Below are 13,919 nucleotides of genomic sequence, written 5' to 3'. Positions count from 1 at the left end.
CCAAAAGCAAAGTCTGTCTAAAGCAGGGTTGGGCTGATTTAGATACAGTAAGTGAACTGCCACAGACTGAGCAAAGTGCTGAAATGTGTGAAAATCCATAAAACTTTGGCAGACAAGCTGGTGATGTAGAAAATGCATAACTATTGTTGTGCTCGCCCCTAATCTGTTACTAAGTCCTATTTACAAAACTTGAACTTGTGCCTATTTAAGACAAAGAATATCTGAAGAGTCAATAAAATTTATTTGACTTTGACCTTGTAACAGGCCATTTCCAAAGCTCCTCAGAATGCAGCTCTCCTCTCTCAAGAAACTCTGAGATTACTGGACAAGTTTCTTATTTTTTGATTACTTGATAAGTGTTTAATAACTCAACTTACAGAAAAGGCTACTGTAGGAACCTCTGGTCAAGATATGTCTGCATTTCTAGTTCCCAGAGTTGCTGAAATAATCCTGCCCGACAATAAAACATATATGTTTTGTATATAAAAAAATATACTTTTACATTTACACAGTTTTGCTAATTTTATGATACATGAAACAGTTTGTTTACAGTCATGTGAAAAAATTCTGAGAGTTACTCAGGTGCTGCTAATCAAACGGACTAGATTAACTGATCATCAGCAAGTGTGACCATTTCTGTAAAAGCAGAGGTTTTAACAGTTTGCTGTCAAATACCTTTAAAGAAGTGCAGCTCTAGAAAGACTGATGCATTAACACAGTGCTTCAATCTTCTCACAAATGCACATCCCAGCAAATTCAACCCAAGGTCAGACCTAGCAATGCACCAAGAAACAATACAGGCCTCAGTTAACATGTTAGCTGTTAAAGGTCGTGACACTGCAATTAGAAAAAGACTGAACTACTATGGCTTGTTTTCAAGGGTTGTCAGGAGCCTTCAAAACAGATGTAGCAGCACGACTTAAGTCTGCAAAGTTGCATCTGAAAACAAACTACTAGACTTATAGAAAAATGTCTTTAGGACAGAGAAAATTAAAGCTAAGATTTTTGAACAAACTGCCATATTTGGCAAAAGCCAAGTACAGGATATCAGCAAAAACACGTCATACCAACTGTCAAGCATGGCGGTGGAAGGGTGATGATCTGGGCTTGCTTTCTAGCCACACGACCTTTGAAATTTTTAGTCGTCCATAAACTCCTCTGTACACTAAAGAAATTTGAGTCCATCTTTAAGACCAAAGATGGGAGAGACTGATTAGGTCATACAGAAAATGACTGTGTTGCTGCAAAAGGTGGTTCTATAAGCTGTTCCATTTCACAGATCCTATGAAAGCTTTTGTTTTCACATGAAAACCAGTGTTGTATTTTATGCCATTCTGCACTGTACTGGACGCAACTGTGTTAATAATATTACCGAGACATTTAAAAGGATCCCTGTTCAGTGCATTTAACATATCAGGTTCTATGAACAGAACAATCGTCTGACTAGAAAAATAAAGCAAAAGATAACCTGGTATTTAATCTGGAAAATCACAGCAACATCAGCTCATGACCTGAGCCGAGCCACAAACTAAGAAAGAGCCCTGAGTGAATTTTCATTATTATTTCATATTTAATTAATGACTTTATGTATGTATTTATTTATTCACTTAATCTTAGTGTATGGTATTTTTGAATAATACCAGCGCATTAAGTAATATCATTACAGATCATATGAAACTAAGCCGACCTGCGATTTAAACTGAAGCCTATATTTTTATTTAATAGATTCTCCTGTTCTGGTGTGTTATATTTGTGTGTGCGTGTTGAAGGATTTTTTTAATTAAGAAACAGTGTGAGAAAGGATAATTTGTTCGAAGCGTCTGACTCACAAGGGAGCAGGCCTGTGTTTTTATTGTTATTTTGCTGTGTGAGTCTGCAGCCTGGTCGACTGTAGCTGCCGTGTGATTTGCAACCAAGCGTTGTTATTCTGGGTATCTGAGGGAGGAAAAAAAGGCGTTAACGGCAGAACAGAAATCACCGGGGATCGTGATTCTTCTTTTATAGTTAATTTGCTTTGTGATTTGGTTGAAGAAGTCCTGTGTGGTCTTTGTCAGCAGCTGTGTGGGAGTTAACAGACGGTTTCAGAAAGCACAGAGGATTATCTGCCTTTTGTTTTATTGCTATTTTGCATGATAAATTTGCATTGTTTATCAAGGTTTTAACATAAATTCTGTGCAGTACGCAGCCGAAACAAAGCTTTTCATACTAGCTGGATTACAGATACTGCAAGGGACACTAAACAGGCAACTCAAGTGTTGGTGAGTTTCTTCCACTTATTAATCACTCGGGTAGTAAAGGAAGGACGAGTAATACGTGTTTGTGCCACTTTAATATATGCATGTCACAGTTTGGCTTCATGCATCAGCCTTTGTCCTCAACAGTGTCCCACTTCATGGAATAATCGATGTATATCACTGGGAACAGCAAACGCTAGATGATCAACCCAAAGGTTGAGGGAGAGCTAACAGGGCATTTCTCAAAAGAGCCAGCCCACCACGTTTCAAGTTTGTTTTCTAAACTAATAAATATGTTTTGTGTTTTAAAATATTGTTAAATCTTCCAAAAGCAATCAGCAGACTCTGAAGAAAGAGGTGCATCTCTGTATTATATTGAACAGATAATAAAAATGTGTGTATATTTTTTAACATTATAATCTGGTTTCTTCTTATAATCATTGCCTTGTAATATTTCATAGTAAACCATGGCTAACAATCCTAGAGTACCAAGGTTTACTGCTGCAGAAGCATGCGTAAAGTGATGATGAAAACAGCTCTGTTGATGAAGACACATTGATTACATTTTTCAATGTCTGCAACAGATAAAAGAAACTTTATAGGAATGAAAAACACAAAAGCAACAATTAAAACAGGCATAAATGGACCAAATCAGTCATTTTAGCCACTTAAATAGTTTCTATATTCTTGTTTCTAATGTTAGTCTGAGAGACCGTGAAGGCTCTTGAGCAAATGGTTATGGTTAAAAAGACAAAAGTTTAAAAAAACAAATACTTTTGAAAACATCTCAACATGTCCAACATGGAGTTTCAACTTGGGAAAAATGTGTATTCCCTGACTCGTTGGTCAGTCGCTGCTGGTTATCTCCAGCTGTAGTAGTACCACAAACCTCCCGTTGGTATCTTTAGCCACTGGCAGATTGTCATGCTCATATGTAGTTTTTTCCACAACAGAGAGAGTTCGCCTTCATTTTGCTTTACCACTCCAACCAACACATTTCAGAAGCTTAACTTTGATGGTGAATGATGTCCGTGTCGAGTTTACGTCGCACTTTTCACAGTCCCACTAATGCTTGTCGAGTAGTTTGCAAACAAGCCGGCTTCTTCCATACAAACCATGTGGGACAAAGGTAACCTGCTAGCAACCAAAGCAATCATTCTTGTTTTTAGTGCAGTACCGTAATCTTGGAACCAGTTTCACTCTAGTGACTGGCAGTAACCCCCGGGTCTCTAGCCTTTACTGACTGAGGCCTAATTAAAAAGAGAACCTTTAATAAGGCCACTAATACTTTTTCAGACTTTATCCCAAAGTATGAAATTCTTTTTATTTCTATTTCACTTTTTTTTTTACAATTAAATAACATTTTTTTAAATTATAACCTTTGATTGATAATCAGGGAGACTATTTCCCTCAAACACTAATGATCATATTTGATTATGGATTTTGAAACCAGTAGTTTTTGGCCCTGATTCCAAAGTGAGCTGGAGCTGCAACAATAAACTTGGCAGTATCGAAATCTGCTGTAGAAGAAAAAGTAAAGGCATTTCTAAAAAAAGGTGCAGGGCACCCTCGAGTCTTTTGTTTTTCTCTCTAAAGAAGTAAGAAAAATCTTCTCTTGTCAATTTTTAGAGAAACCTGCAAGGAACTGATTGATCTCCATAATAACACAACAGCAGCGGACCTCCTTTATCTGGGAAACCAAACACTACAGAAAAGCTCCGTGTCGGACCTGACAAAGTGCTGCTGTTTTCTCGGGCACTTCCAGACACAGCGTGGTGAAGAAGTTCTTTTGAGCGTTAAATCACTCAAGAATATCGCGCAGTGAGATATCTGTCAAGCCCGTAATCTTTATTGAGTCATAATGGCGAGAAAAATCCTTCACTGCTGATTGCTGCTGCTCTCTCAGCAGAATTATTTCCCAGAGCTGCTGTAATTGGGACTATAATAAGTGGTGAAGATAAGAGAGGAGCTCTTAAAGGCACTGTTGACATGGGTTTCATTACATCTAACTATGGTGATGATAGTAGTTAAGATCACTCACAAGCCATGAACTTAAAAACATGTTCTTGGGTTTATGAAACACCACTGGAGCCTGGAATCGAAGAAGAAATATGAAATGACTCGTAACGTTTCACAAAAAACTAAGGAGTTGTTTTTTTGAGTTTGAACTAATTTAGTATTGATTAATATAGTGGGAAACAATGGTGATGTTGGCGTTTAACCAGACCTGAAAATAATCTTTTTCAGGTCCCTGCAGAACTGGCAAAAGTGCAGAATTGTTACCTAAGTAGAATTATGATACATGTGTTAAAAAATACTCCTATAAAAGCTGAAGTACTCATTAAACTTCTTTATTCAAGTAAAAGTGAAAATGTACAAGCTCTGAAATATACCCAAAATAGTAAAAAGCAGCTCTTTGAAGGACATTTCTACCAGCTTTTTTTGTGCCAAGCTAACTGAAGCTCTTGTTCTTTTAATTATATAATGATAAAATGTAGCAGTCCATGGGAATACAAACGTTTTTTGTTTTTCTTTGCCTCTACACCTAAACAGAAAAAAAAGTGCAGTCAAGGGTTAAAGTGGGATTTGGCACATGGGGGAACGCTAATATTGGTGAAAATGGCTGAGTGTACGGAAAAGCACCACAAATCACAATAATTCCTGTTGTGTGGTCCAGTAGATTTCTTCTTGTACAGGTGATCAGCTGATCTTACACAACTTAATCCATTAGCTATCTTGGCTGATTTTCATCCCCTACACTGACAGACAGTTTGCTGCCTTTATATCAGCTTCAGTTCAAATCCATCTGTGCTGTACTTGATGTAACCTAATCTGACCATGAACACCACAGCCACTGTGCACCAGTCCAACACTTTATTGTAAATTTGCAAACAGTGCTGCAAACTAACCCGTTTATCCCGAGTTTTTTCATGGATTGCTTTAATAACATAAAGTTAATACCTCAGTTTGTTTGCACTGATCAGTGCAGTCGTCTGTCCTGTCTTTTTTACATCTTTCTCCATCTCTGACTGGAGTTCTCTCAGTCTCAAATACAGCAGCTATACTTTTAGCTTTTAGCACTGCACAGAAAGAGGTTGTGTGTTTGCTGGTATTTGTTGAGCTGATAGAAACGTATTTATAATTGCCTGCCATTTTAAAACATGTTACTCCCTTTATGCTCCCTCTTTTTCTGTAATTAGCAGACCTAAAAAAAACAGTTTCTGATTTTTCCCAATTTAAGACTTGAGTACAGAGCTTTAAATGATGCATAGATTACATGTTACTGTTTCTTTCATCTGTTTGTATACAATAAGCCTTGGTGATGGATACACCAATAGGATTGTTTTTTCTGTGTTATTGTTCCTGCATTTAGACTCAAATTGGTTTGATGTTTGAATGTGCACAGTGATGTGAAATATAAACTTTCCTCAGATCCTTTAAACCCAAAGTAGGCTAAGAAGAAGACCAAAGAATATTGGTATTGTTCTAATGCATGCTGAGTGGTCATGAGGGTGCCCCCTCATGCTGGCACAGGTTTCTAAATGATAATTAAACATCAGAAGTGAAGTTAAAGCCCATCAGAAGCTTCAGTGTGTGTATAAGAAGCAGCTGGTTGATGTGGATGAAGGTGATGCTATTGGGAGAAAGCCGCTACAAGTTCTCTGCTGCCGTTCCCTTCATTCCTGAAATCTGAATAGCTGATACTGTAAAATGACACTATGATGTCTTTAATACCTACAGGAAATTATTTTACTACAATCAAAACACTTAAAAACATCTGAAAAGAAATCCCTCTGATATATCAAACCCTCATCTTAAACAGATGAAATTCACGTTTTTGTTCGACAGCTCCATAATGTCAACCAGTGCTCCCAGTGACCCAGAGAGCAGGAGGACTCAAATACATTAAAATCTACAGACAATCTATAAACGTTAAAATATCTAATGTGTTCCTTTTAACCTTTTCACACACAAAAAGCTTGAAAGTTGTTTTTTTTTGAAAGGGAGTGTTCCTCACAATTATGTCCACATTTAACATTGATTAATATTAAAATAGAACAAATCCGGTGTGCTGTGAATTTGAATCCAGCCCTCAAAGGGTTGATGATGTTGGTTACACTGACAGTTGTCACACGCATTATTGTTACACAATGAATATCAATAAAGATTCTGAATATGTCATGTGTGATTTCCAAATATTTCTGAGCAGTTACTTTTGTCCTGATGCTGAGAGCGTGAAATAAACTCTCCTGCATCTCTCTCCGTCTCCTTCCACCTCCTTGTGTTTGCAGAAATGTTCTCACTGCTCCACAATTAGCAATTAGTGGGTGGATAGGCTACACGGATTGAGTGCAACATTAAATTGTCCCCTGCCCTGCTGGCCCCAGAAGCCGCAGGGTCTAAGCACTTTCCTGGCAGAAACACTTTTTTTGTTGTTGTTATAATCACACTGAATGTATCCATTGTTACCTTCTTGCACTACTGTATTTTTCTGAGTCACTCTGTACAAAAGTGGAAGCTAATTATAATGTGCAGCTTCTGTACGTGTGTGCGTTAGCTGGAAACATTCATCCAAGCCTCTGCTCTCAAAAACTGCTCAACGAGTGTGAAATGTTTGCATTTCACAAGGGTGAGGACTCCACCAGCCAGGAAAGAGAGATGAAGATGAATCGAACCAGACCGAGTGAGAAAAAATGATTTTTTTAAAGTCTGGATACAGTTGAGAGATGATTAGCTGATACTCAGTATTAGGAAGCTGGTAACTGCAGACTGAGGGTGGAATAATGAATAGTGTGACATTTGGAGAAAATGTCTCCTCTTCTAAAATGTCCTTCCGATTCTTGCCTCCATTATGCAGCATTATCCAACACTGAAATAATCATCTGTCAGTTGGATTCACTCCAGTAATAATAAAATGACTTTAATAATCCTTTTCCTTATATTTCTGCCCATCTCTCTCTCCCATTAATTTCAGCAGAAGCGGAAGCTCAATCATGGACATATATTTCATTAAATATATTGAAACTAAGCTGAGTGGCATAATCTGATCTTTAATGAATCCTCTTCTCTGCAGGTGGACCCCATGTTCACAGTCCCAGCTCCCCCAGCTCCAGGCCACCCCGGGGCCCCTGGATGCTCGCTGCCCTCGGCCCCCTCGTTTTCCCCCCCGGCCCTGCCCACCTCAAACCCTAAGCAGCTGGCGGTGAGGACGAGGTCCATCGGCACCAACACCCAGGATGGAGCTGCGTCAGGGGCGCTGGAGGGTGATTCGGCCTGCTTGGGGCCCTGCCAACCTGGGACTAGTGTCAACCTGGAGGGTATCGTTTGGCATGAGACAGAGGAAGGTGAGCATTCTTCCTGAAACCTCACACTGGTCAACACACAATTTTAGCACATCAAGCATTAAAACCCAGGTTACATTCAAGAATCTGCAGACTTATGGGGCTATTAAATACTACTTTCTCCTCTTGCAAGGTCTTTTGTAGCAGTGGCTGCCTTGAAGGTAGAAAAACCATAAAAAAGAAAACATAATGGATACAGTGTTTGGCATTCAGTGTGTGTCGGAGCAGTAGTATTGTTCCAACCTTTATACCTTCCTCGCAGTGTTTTGATTTGACACAAGAAACAGTCTGAGGTAGAATAAAGTCATTTGTTGTGAATGGGTTTAAATAAGTAGAAATATGAAGAAAACCTGAAACTCGTTTACAGTGAGTCAGAGCGTTTCCAGGAATGCACTGAATGACGGTGAGAATGTGAAAAGGCTAAAGTGTCAAGCACGGGCAAATGCAATACCTTTGCCATGCTTCAGTAGAATTTGAGATGCCTGAAACGCCCTGGCAGCTTTTCTGATCCTTAGCGAGACATGAGTTTACTTTGACAAGTGGAAAAGTCTAAACTCTCTTTCAGGGATGCTTTTCTTTTATTATTGTTTCCATTTGTTGCAGCTATCCTGCTTATTTAGGATCCAGTTTAAAGCATTCTTCTGAGGCAGGGTGGCCTCTTTACAAAAAAGGGGTTTATGCTTCCAGCAAATTGTTGTTTTAGTCCGTCTCATTAAAACTAAAGACGGCGTTTTCAGTGAGATATAGTCAATCACACTGTAACTGGAGACTCTTCATTTAAGGACCGTTTATACATTTCTGACAGCTCTAGGGAAACAAAATGTCTGTAAATTTGCACCAGGAGAACTTCAGTGCTACCAATATGAGTTGCCGTTAAAACCCAAATTCCAAAAAGATGGGATGTTGTATGAAGGTAAATATAGTGTAATGAGGACTTTCATTGCATTATTATTATTTACATTTTATTCAGGGTCTCAACATTTTCAGAACCGGGGCTGTAAATCACCAAATATCAGTATCGATCAACTGCAGCCATTTTTCTCTAACCTTAACGATGTGCACTTCCTCAATTTGGTCCTGTCACTGGAGATCAGATTTTTAGCTTCTCCTTTTTACTTTCAGCCATCTTCGCAACCCACAGCCAGAACATCATCTGCCAACTTTTTCCTCTTTGGAGTGAAAATATGCATATTAAAAAAAAGTTGAATATTTCAGCTGTTTGTGCCCTGAAAAGATACGCTTGGCCCAATTAAAGCGGGCATTGCTACAATCTGTGTGGGTTTGAAAAACATATGTTACAAGAAAAAGTAGATGATAGTACTAATTTTTATTATTCCAGACCTTTCAGTCCCACAAACAAAAATAACCACGATTCTTTTCAAACAAGGCTGGACGTCCTCGTGAGAGCAGTTTTGGCGTTGCACCGCGCGCTCATGAGTCCAAATAACGCAGAACTAGAAACACATCCAACACTACAAAATGATACCATGGGAGTGCTGGGCTGTAGATCAGACGGCCCGATGATTCACCCGCCGATTTCTACGCCACCGCACTTTGATAGGCCGTTAACGAGGACAGCATTCAGCACTGCAGCCTCTCAGCGGAGGTGTAATAACTTACTGCAGGCTTTTAATGAATAAATCCAATCTCTCACTGCCCATCTCGCTCTGCCAGCCGCTGGTCCTCTGAAGCTGAGTGTTGAGTTTGGCGTAGAAGTGCCCCAGTATTAATTAACTGGTGCTTTTCGCTCTGCCCAGGAAAAAATAAAGAAGAAAATATAAACACAGTGCAGGGCAATATAACCCTGGCCAAGACTGCTGCTAAACAGGATAGAGATGGAGACGAGAAAGAAAGTGAAAAATGCATCTCCCACTTCAGACTGTTTGTATAACAGGGCCCAAAGAGGCAGAGAAAACAAACTGTGGATAAAACTTTTGAATACACTTAGATGTATTCTCGTGGACCTTGACGACCTCAAATAGTTAAAAAGAAGGAACAAACTGCAGGTAAAAAATTAAAATGAAGCTTGAATGTCTTAGAAAAATGAGAAATCAGCGTTCAATCCTCCTCCAAGGCTGAGATAGGGGTGGGGGTGTGACACAGACTGTATATAAAAACTGAATGTTAAAATTTAAGCCAATGTGGAAGTGCCGTAAACCTGATTGTTTCTAATTGCCAATAGGGAGCAATTATGTTGTAAACATCTGTAGAAAACCAAATCTAGTTTGAACAAACGCTTTTCTGATGAGTTCATGTCTCTGTTGTTAAGTCTTATTAAAACCAACATGATGTTCATTTTGTAAATTATTGTCCTCATTAGCATAAAGAAAGGAGAATCAGGATACAATTGTGTCCAAACTAAAACCCTCAACTTCAGGTTTCAAAGCTAACTAATGAGTGACAACATGTAGCTATGGGGTGTGTTAGAGTATTGAAAGAAATATCTAAGGTTTTCTTTTTTAATTACATTTTTCCCAAGAAATGTAAGCCTGAATCAGTAGATATTGTAAACTTTACCTTATTTGCATAAATGTTACCTTACTGAAGGAGAAAGCAACAGTCAGCTTCTGTGTGAGCAGGAAATGAGTTTTCAGTATTAAAGGATATACAAAAATCAAGAAGCTAATTCAAACACGCAACACTACAGATGAAAACACTGTGATACAGACTCAACAATATTTAGTGTAGTACTGATCAGCTGATCTCAGTATGAGTCCACACCCATCATGGTTCAGCTGATACACTTCTATAGTTCAAGCAGGAACTGCTATGTAAACTGTGCATTTGCAAGCTGCTTTGCAACCCACTTTCACTCCAGCCTGTCTGATCTTCTTTTCACTATAAAGGTTCTACCTTGGTATTAAATGCTGTGATGTTACATGAATCTAGAGATTAACTCTGCAGACGTATCCTGAATAGTTTTTTTTCTCTGGTCAGCTGGTAATATCTCAAAATATCTTTCTGTAAACTGTTAAATTCTAAATTCCAAATATTTCTTCTCTCCAAAAGTGAATATTTGTGTATTTAATTATTTGTTTATCTTGACTGTTTAAAGGAAATCTGATCAATTTGAACCCTCTCAACAACTCACCAGCCCAGTGCAGTCTCTCCAGAACAACTTGGGAGTCAGCCTCAAGTGTCTCCAATTCAAATTTTTCTCATTTGTAATTAGCTCTCTGTCTTCAGCACAGTAGTGCGGTGGTTAGCACTGTTGCCTCACAACAAGAAGGTCGTGGGTTCAAATTCACCATCTGGCTGGTGTCATTCTTTGTGGAGATTCTCTCATTGATGTCAGTGTCTCAGGGATTAGCAAGCCTTTTCCAATTTAATTTTTTAAAAGAGTCTGAATTTTAAATTTGCTTTGTGCTCGTAAAATTCATGGTTTAATAAGGCAAAAATACTGTTACCGAGTTCACCACCAAAAGCTTCTGACTTCCCACCAATCTCGCACCGATTCTTCCCTGAGATACCCTGCTGAGTAGAAAACAAAGAAACAAACAGGAGTGACAACATCCTCCAGCCCGCCACCCTCCCCCACCCCCACCCCTCAGTGGAGGCACTAAATGAAAACATCAAAGCATTGTGTTTCCAGGTTTGTGCAAGTAAATAAATAGAAACAGCATCAGGGAGATGATGCGTTACGTTATTATATTAGGATAAAGTGAGTCACACACTCTAATGAGCAAATAAATAATGATATAGAGACATAAACTGCAGTATATCACCAGATAATAAATAATACACAGACAGGGAAAAGGATGGAGGGTGGCTGCAAGAGGAAAGAAAAAGAGCAAGAAAATAGATTCGGTGCTCAGTCTGTCCCAACAGGCTGACAGATGGATGGATGGAGCGAGAAGTGGGGAAATGGAAAGAGCTGTAGCAGAGGTTTAGTCTGTATTTTTAAACTACCGCAGGGATAAGAGGAGATGGAGAGGAATGTAAAGACGGAGGCAGGAGGAGACCGACAGAGGCACGAAGAAGAAGCATTTCATCAGTGATGCAGACTGAAAGCGATGGACAATGTCAGAGTCAAAGAGAGAGACACAGAAAGACAAAGAGAGATAGTGTTTTTCTTCCTGCCGCTCAGGGACTATTGTTCGGGAGGTGGAGTGATAACTGGAGCCCCCTCCTTGTGACGGCGGAGGGATACGGGAGGGAGAGATGCAGGTTGCATGTTAATTAAGCTGAATACTAATTGGAGAGACAGAAAGGAGGAGAAGAAGAGACCACCATTTCAGCTTCAACCCTCCTCCCCGTCTTCTTCCCTGTGGGGGACCAGACTCTGATGAGCGCTAATCAAACAGTGATTGGCTCGATTCTTAACTAAGCTGCACAAACTCCATGACTTCGGATCTCTCAGTCTGTCTGTCTGGATTCTAGACATTAAGTCAATTACAAGTACTGTAAATAATTATGCTCAGCAAGTGATTTGCATTTCAATGAACACACAAAATAATCACATGTAATAACAACTAAGTAGCTCCTTCATCTTATTGGCCATAAAATCTAACTATTAAAATTTCTTTTAACACAAACACTGTTCCAATCTGGGATGCTCATACTGAGCGTGGTTAAAGTTTCAAATGATAACCTTATCATTTGATATCAGTGCATGTTCAGCTAATTCCTGTGAGCCAAAAGCATCACACTGCTCTTTTAATCTACTCTTTCTTGTGTTGGATGTCATTAAGGGTGGATATCCCATCCATCCATCCATCCATCCATCCATTTGTCCATTTATCCAAAGTCTGGTCACAGTCGCAGCAAGCTAAGTAGGGTGTTCCAAACATCTTTTCCCCCAGAAACACTTTCCAGTTCCTCCTGGCAGATCCCAAGTCATTCCCATGCCAAATGAGATCTGAAATCTCTCCAGTAAGTTCTGGTTCTGCACCAGGGACTCATCCCATAAGTTATGCCCGGAAAACTTCCAAAGGGAGATGGCCATGAGGCATTATCCCTTCAGATAGCAAAGCTCCTCATCCCAAGTCTTATAGCCCTTTTCCACTAGTACCTACTTGGCTCGACTCAACTTGGTTTTGGTCGTTTCCATTATGATCGAGTACCTCCTAATGTGCTGTCATTGTAGCAACACGATCATGAAAGTCCTGTGATCGTTCGGATGGGAACTGAACACCACAACAATGGGGCGATATACCTGCTGCTCAGTGTGGCTTTTTGTCAGACTTGAGGACTACGGTGTTGTTTTTGTGTAGTCATTTCCCTTGTTGCCAGGTTCGAAAATGGCGGTTTCGATTTTCATGAAAAAGAGGCACTCATGACTCATCAAGTGGCACCACTGACTAACCTGCTGACATCACATTTTGGATCAGATTGCTTGGAACCCTGGCAGAGTTGGTATTAGAAAGTATCTGATACCAGGTACGGCCACCTAATTGAAAACCCTAAAAATTGAGTGCAGCCATGTTGAGCCGACCCGAGTAGTTACTAGTGGAAAAGGGCTATAAGAAAACCCCCTAATAAGATTTAAATTCCAGTTTAAGGTCATGTTTTCATACACCCTAGATCGTTTTCAGTTCAGCTGCTATTTTTGGATAGCTTAACTGAAAACGACCACATGCAAATAGCACTCTGTGATTTCACCACAGACCTCAAACTTGTACAGACGAGAAACATCAACTTCCGTTTCAAACTGATCCGAATTTCATGTGGAAGATCGTCAAGTGATGAGCTTCATTGAGCTACAGCCGAGCAGTTTGTAGTGGGAGAATCCACAGTTTCCAAGCCTGGAGGCAATGTGTCAGGTGATAAGTGAGACCAGGATAATACTCATCATTTTTTCAGCATTCAAGGGATCCTACACAGTTAATTCGCCCCTCAGGATGAGGCTGTCAAAGCAAAGTTTTACTGTAACATCCTGAGGTGTCTATAGGGGGACATTCAGAGGAAATGATCTGAACTGTGGCATCGCAATCTTTGCTTGACAGGTTTGCTCTCCTGCAATGTTCTTCAGATACCAAAAATAAAAATCAAGTAATACGATCATTGTTTGGAAGCACTGGAGGAGACGCAGTGTCCATCACAGGGGCACTGTTTTGATACAAGTTTATTAGCACTGTTATTCTTTAACCTTATCTAAGCTGCTTTTGCTGACTAAGCAATTACACATATAGGACTCTGAACCTTCTTGCCTGCCATCCATTCTAATAACCTCCTGACAAATCTAACTTGATACATAATTCCTCATTCTCTCAAAAATTCCCCTCCAAAATCTCGCGAAGCAGTAATTAATCACGTTAATTTACCAGCACTTAAATGAGAAAGTGCACATTTTATTGCTAAATACATGTGATACTGTGGAGTCAACTTCAGTGACTGTGACTGG

At 39.6% G+C, this 13,919-nt stretch overlaps 1 protein-coding gene across 2 annotated transcripts in view; it reads left to right on the top strand.

Annotated features, from left to right (window-relative positions):
- The window catches only part of znf608 (zinc finger protein 608), a 65,870-nt gene that overhangs the window by 22,926 nt on the left and 29,025 nt on the right, over positions 1–13,919 (top strand). For both annotated transcript variants that reach the window (XM_026186078.1, XM_026186077.1), the window contains exon 2: positions 7,309–7,579. In XM_026186078.1, the coding sequence (XP_026041863.1) occupies positions 7,309–7,579 (271 nt within the window). The remainder of the gene's footprint in view (positions 1–7,308; positions 7,580–13,919) is intronic.

This window comes from Astatotilapia calliptera, chromosome 12, assembly GCF_900246225.1.
Source record: "Astatotilapia calliptera chromosome 12, fAstCal1.2, whole genome shotgun sequence".
NCBI lineage: Eukaryota > Metazoa > Chordata > Actinopteri > Cichliformes > Cichlidae > Astatotilapia > Astatotilapia calliptera.
Note: the sequence above shows the minus strand (reverse complement) of the source record. Positions and strands in the feature narration are given on the sequence as shown.